This window comes from Penaeus chinensis, chromosome 5 (genome assembly GCF_019202785.1).
Source record: "Penaeus chinensis breed Huanghai No. 1 chromosome 5, ASM1920278v2, whole genome shotgun sequence".
Taxonomy (NCBI): domain Eukaryota; kingdom Metazoa; phylum Arthropoda; class Malacostraca; order Decapoda; family Penaeidae; genus Penaeus; species Penaeus chinensis.
The window spans coordinates 38557092-38563306 of record NC_061823.1 but is presented as its reverse complement, the minus strand read 5'-3'; the positions used below and the strand labels follow the sequence as shown (position 1 = coordinate 38563306).

At 42.2% G+C, this 6215-nt stretch overlaps 1 protein-coding gene across 1 annotated transcript in view; it reads left to right on the top strand.

Moving 5' to 3' along the window:
• Positions 1–1347: 1347 nt before the first annotated feature.
• The window catches only part of LOC125025604 (von Willebrand factor A domain-containing protein 8-like), a gene marked incomplete at its 5' end in the record, with an annotated part of 12115 nt that continues 7247 nt past the window's right edge, over positions 1348–6215 (top strand). The window contains 9 exons of the mRNA XM_047613629.1: positions 1348–1512; positions 2253–2381; positions 2736–2846; positions 3017–3220; positions 3656–3816; positions 4036–4318; positions 4661–4851; positions 5186–5387; positions 5611–5759. Coding sequence (XP_047469585.1) covers positions 1348–1512; positions 2253–2381; positions 2736–2846; positions 3017–3220; positions 3656–3816; positions 4036–4318; positions 4661–4851; positions 5186–5387; positions 5611–5759 — 1595 coding nt within the window. The remainder of the gene's footprint in view (positions 1513–2252; positions 2382–2735; positions 2847–3016; positions 3221–3655; positions 3817–4035; positions 4319–4660; positions 4852–5185; positions 5388–5610; positions 5760–6215) is intronic.

Genomic DNA, 6215 nt, shown 5'->3' with positions numbered 1-6215 from the left:
CTCTCTCTCTCTCTCTCTCTCTCTCTCTCTCTCTCTCTCTCTCTCTCTCTCTCTCTCTCTCTCTCTCCTTCTCTCTCTCTCCTTCTCTCTCTCTCTCTCTATCTCTCTCTCCTTCTCTCTCTCCCTCCCTCCCTCCTATCATCTCTCCCTCCTTCCAAACAGCGAGGACATAGCGACCGAGGTTTCCCCCCGGTCTCCGTTCCTCAGATAATGGCATGAATTAAAAGCGTCATTAACTTTAAAGGCTAATTTGTCGACCTTCGGGAAATGTCGCTCCGTGGATGGAAGGGCCGCTGGAGATGAAGGTGTGCGGATAGAGGTTAGTTTCTCCTTAAACAGACATGCACGGGCTGTGTCGGAAGTTCTTGGACACCGCGAAAGGCCATTGTTGTTATTTTTGTTTTCTTTGTTGGTTGGTTGGTTTGTTGTTGTTTTTTGAATTGCTTCATCTGTTTAGATTTTTATTGTTATGTGGGATTTTATTGGGAATTTATGTTTCAGGGAGGTTATTGAGTGAATTGCAGATCTAGTCTTTTTCCCCAAGCTCTGCAATAAAGTGGATTTTGTAAAGGAAAGGTATGAATGAGGATTAATAACGAAACAAAGCAGGGGCATTATTTGCCTTCCTTCGGTTAATAGCTTCGCGAGAATCAATTTTGCATTTTTATAACTCTCTCTCCTCGCTGAGTCATGGTCGCGAGAGGAATGGTATAAAAGTCGCGATAATGGAAGATTTAGAACTAGCTTCTTCCTCGTTTTCTCGTTTTCTCGTTTAAGACGGGAGGTCATTGGAGAGAAATATCTTTATTTAAGCGTTTAGCAGAATTTCCCCCTCGTGGTTGCCACTCTGACGATCAGTGTTTTCTTTCGCGCCGATTTTCACTTGTTTTCGTGACTCATTTTTCCCACGCTCTTGTTCCCGCCGACCGTTCGGGAATATTCGTCCGGTTTTTTTCTTTCTTTTTTTTTTCTTTTTTTTCATTCTCTTTTTTTTTTTTTGGGGGGGGGGGGGGGGCGGAAACGCTTCTGTGTGTGTGTGTGTGTGTGTGTGTGTGTGTGTGTGTGTGTGTGTGTGTGTGTGTGTGTGTGTGTGTGTGTGTGTGTGTGTGTGTTTTTTTGTTTGTGTGTGTGTGTTTGTGTGTGTGTGTGTGTGTGTATGTGTTTTGTATGTATCTGTATGTATGTATGTATGTATATGCGTTCTGTCTATGCGTCTATCTCTATGTATACATCTGTCTGCATCAGTGTATGCATCTATCCCTATCCGTATCTACCTATGCCAACGTACGCACACCCAACACACTTAAGCGGGCCACCCACTAACCCCCCCCCCCCTTGCCCGTACCCTTCCAGGAGCACCTGCAGGAGCTTCTGGCGGACCACCCGGGCGTCGACAGCGGCACCGTGTCCCGAACCCTGTCTCTGGCGCACACGCTGCTCACGCCGGAGTCGAGGTCGCTCGGGCTGCCTGACTTCCCCATCGACAACCTCGGCACCCTCATGCATATACTGGTAAGGCTGTTTGTTTTTTTATTTCTTTCATCATATATATATATGTATCTATGTATATATATAATGTATGTATATAATGTTACGGTATCATTTTGCATTGCTTGACTTGCCATAACTTAGAGGTGATGGTTTACGCTAAATATGATATAGATGTTGTATTTGTTTTTTTTTTATTAATTCAGTAGATATTCCCAACTTACTAAAAAAAAAGTACAAGAAACAGATACTTCCGGCAGGTCGCAGCGCCCACCGAAGAAACGTATTTTATCATCCCGACAATGGTATTCAAACAGATATATCTTTGTTTATTTTAGTGTCTCTTCTCCCTCTTCTCCTCACTCCCTTTTTCTGTCTCTCTCTTTCCTTCTCCCTCCTCCCCTGCCTTCGCTCTTCCCTCCCTTGCTCTCTCTCTCTCTCTCTCTCTCTCTCTCTCTCTCTCTCTCTCTCTCTCTCTCTCTCTCTTCTCCCTCCCTTTATCTGTTTCTCTCTCCCTCCTTCCCTCACTCCCTCCCTTCCTCTTTTCCCCTTCCTGTCTCTCTCTTCTCCCTCCCCTTCTCTCTATCTTTCCTTTCCCTCCCTCTCTCTTTCTCCATCCATTCATTCATCCTCCCTTTCCTTCTCCCACAACCAACAACAACGCCCTCTATTTACCTTCGAAACATTCCCCCTAGAAACCTTTTCCTTACACCTGCACCCCATTACAATGCCACACACAACTGACCATCGTCTTTGCACTGCAGGACAAGTTCCCCAGCGTCAACCCGGCTCGCTTGGTCAACAGACTCTACCCTTACCGCTCGTTCCTCACGCCGGAGACACAGAGGTCGGTGGAGGAGGTGTTCTCCACCTTCGGAGTTACGCCGCTCGAGGTGGGTTGGTTGCCTCTGGTACTCCGTCGTGTGCAGGATTTTGTGTGTGTGTGTGTGTGTGTGTGTGTGTGTGTGTGTGTGTGTGTGTGTGTGTGTGTGTGTGTGTGTGTGTGTGTGTGTGAGAGAGTGTGTGTGTGTGTGTGAGTGTGTGTGTGTGTGTGTGTGTGTGTGTGTGTGTGTGTGTGTGTGTGTGTGTGTGTGTGTGTGTGTGTGTGTTTACATATATGTAATATTGACAAACTTGTGTGAATGTGCTACATATATATCATGTATGAGTGTATATCGATTAATGAAAAAAATGTATCATTGCCCATGACATTCCATACATATTACACACTATATATTCCTTTCCAGGCCAGTGTCACAACTCCTGGTCGGAATGAAGTCCGAGCAGTCACTCCTCAGGAAAAGCCACACTCAGCTAATGTCACTCTCAAGGTTGAGAGTGCAGAAGTTACCACTCAGGTGTGTGTTCCAAGAGTTTATGAAATAATGATTATTGTATTTCTCTCTCTCTCTCTCTCTCTCTCTCTCTCTCTCTCTCTCTCTCTCTCTCTCTCTCTCTCTCTCTCTCTCTCTCTCTCTCTCTCTCTCTGTACATTGATACTGATATTGTTTTTTTTTTTATTACCAAGGTTACTGCAGGAAGCAGCTGGGACAGCACACCTCCCGCCTTTGTCTTGACTCCTTACCACCACGAAATCCTCTCGGACATGCTCCAAAGTCACAGCGTGGCAGACTTTTGCCTTATTGGCCCTCGAGGCTGCGGGAAGTCGGCTCTCGTCAGCAAGATGGTTCATATGCTTGGCTACCAGAGTGAACCCATTCTCCTGTATCAGGTAAGTATCTTATGGTTTCAGACTATTTCTGAGTATATATTAACTTGGTATACTTTTTTTTCGGTGGGACACATTGTGGAGGTGTCAAATAATGGGGTTTTGTCATTTATTTCAAATATTTGATATGTATGGATGTGCAGAAGGATTATTTTGAAGCGTGTAAGTTTATATAAAATCAGAAATTTACTTATTCTGTCTTTCTTTGGTTTATTGAAATTTCATTATTAGATAACATTTTTACACTTGATTATAGACAGACACACATACACATGTACACTACCACACATGTGCACGCACACACACACACACACACACACACACACACACACACACACACACACACACACACACACACACACACACACACACACACACACACACAAAGACATGAGTGTCATTGTATCTTCAAATACTAACGCATTCTAACCACACCAGGATATGACTTCACGTGACCTCGTGCAACAACGTGTGACATCCCATGACGGTGACACAGCATGGCAGTTTTCTCCCCTAGTTACATCCGCGTTAGAGGGGAAGCTCGCAATCCTTGACGGAATTCACAGACTGCACCACGGAACGCTGGCAGTTCTACATAGGTATAGATGAGGCGTGTTAGATTAGATATGATTCTTGTATAATTTTTATTTTAGTTAAGTTCTTTTATTATTAATGTTGTTATTGTAGTTTTTATTTTAATTTTCGTTTAGTATTATAATTGTTCTTGCTTTTAATATCTGATGAAATTTTGGTCTCATAATACAAGGATTTAGGTAGTTATCATAAAGATTATCTTTGTAATTTTCCTTTCATTCCAGACTGATTCATGACCGCGAGATGCAGCTGTATGATGGGACTCGCCTACTGCATCACGAGAAATATGAAGCGATAAAAGATAAGGAAGGATTGTCAGACAGCGATATGCAAGACAAAGGTATTCATCCTATCCACCCATCCTTCCGTATTGTAGCTCTCGCAGAACCACCCATAGTTGGAGCTGCGCAGGGACAGTGGCTGACTCCAGAGGGCCTGACTCTCTTCCTTTACCATACCATGCGACCGCTCTCTCCTCAGGAAACCATCAATCTAGTCACAAATTTGGTAAGTAGTTTAAACCTTTCTCTCTTCTGTTCTCCCTCTCCCTCTTCCTCTTCTTCTTCCTCTTGCTCTCTCCCTCCCCCTCTCTCCCTCCCTCTCCATTGCCTTTCCCTCTACCTTTCCATCTCCCACTCCCTCTCTTCCTTTCTTTCTTTTCCTTTCCTCTCCCTTCCTTTCTTCTATCCTCCCTCCCTCCCTCTTCACTCACTCTTTGTCTTTTTTCTTCGCTTGTAAAAGAAGCTTGTGATATATCTAAAAATAGCCTTTTATCTCTTTATATATTTTTGCATGGATGTTTACGAACCCTTAGGATTAACCGATGGTCATTTGACTTTTCCACCACAGGTCGGAGAGTGCAATCCCTCGGTGGAAAAACTCATCCTCTTAGCATCCAGGATGTCCTTATCGACAGATCCAACGATGAGATCCCTTGCTGAGTCTTTGTCCCTGAGGCAGATCATTAGAATTGCAAAAAGATTCAAGGCTTATCCTGCCTTCGATATGCATTCTGCTGTTTATAAAGCTTGTCTAGCAAGGTAATAAAGAGGACATTGTATCATTGCTGAATGAGTGTGAATATTTTTTTGTGTTGATGTTTCAATGGACTAAGTAATGTGTATGTCAGCCCATTTGAGTATTATGTGTTTAAATGGTTTGTATGTGTGTGTGTGTGCATGTGTGTGTGTGTGTGTGTGTGTGTCTGTGTGTCTGTGTGTCTGTGTGTGTGTGTGTGTGTGTGTGTGTGTGTGTGTGTGTGTGTGTGTGTGTGTGTGTGTGTGTAGATAATATATATCTTTGTATCGAGTTAGCGATTCACCCTTTACTAAGTGCTTTCCATAATAAGTGATTTGGTTACCATTTCTTTTCCAGATTCTTACCACCTTTAGCTAAACAGTCCTTAGACTCGATTCTGGAGAATTCAGATATTTTTAAGCCAAGTGGAGGCGAGAAAAGGGTCCTAAATTGTGAGGTCAAGGATGGTGTGTTGCGAATTGGAGACACCCATTGCAAGGTGTATGAGCCAGATACGAACACCAAGATTCCAGATACACTTTTCTTTGACATTCAGCAGGTTAGTGGTAACTTTTTTCCTATATTTTTGTTTTATTATCTGAAGTATATGTGTATGACTACTTCTTCATACTTTATTAATTTTTATGATAAAGATATGTAATAGACTAAGGAGTGGATAGGTGAAAAATTTAAAAAGGTGACAATATTATCATACCACACAGTCATACGGAATTCCATCATTATATACACAGCATACACAAAATATCTTAATTATTTTACAGCATGTTGTAGTACTGGAGAATATGTTGCAAGACTGGCTGCTAGGTGATCATCTGCTTCTGGTCGGCAACCAAGGCGTCGGGAAAAACAAGCTAGCAGACAGGTTCCTGTATCTCCTGTCCCACCCTCGTGAATACATTCAGTTACACAGGTAGGGAGAGCTTTTGGTTGTAGAGTTAGAGGCGACATATTTACAATTTGTTGGATGTTTTTTAGGTATCAGTAGCACCAGATTTGTTTTTTCTTTTCTTTTCTTTTCTTTCTGCACAGGATACTTCATAAATATGATGTGTTGCCAAGTTTTATGTAGATTAATGAATATACTGCTTAGTGTTCATTTAAACAGGATGGTGTTAGGCCAGATGTAAGATGAAAACTGACTTGACTATGAATATTTTTCATGTATGAATATCTGTTACATAATTAACACGACAAATTTACTTTGCCAAATTCTCCAAATTTATCCAGATAAGCTCATAGAACTGCTTCATCTCCGTCAATAGCTGGCTGTGTTTATCAACTTTTTTTATATTGTTTTTTATGTTTATCTATATCTGTATCTATACCCATATATCTGTAAATCTGATTTCTTTCTTCTCTTTTCTTC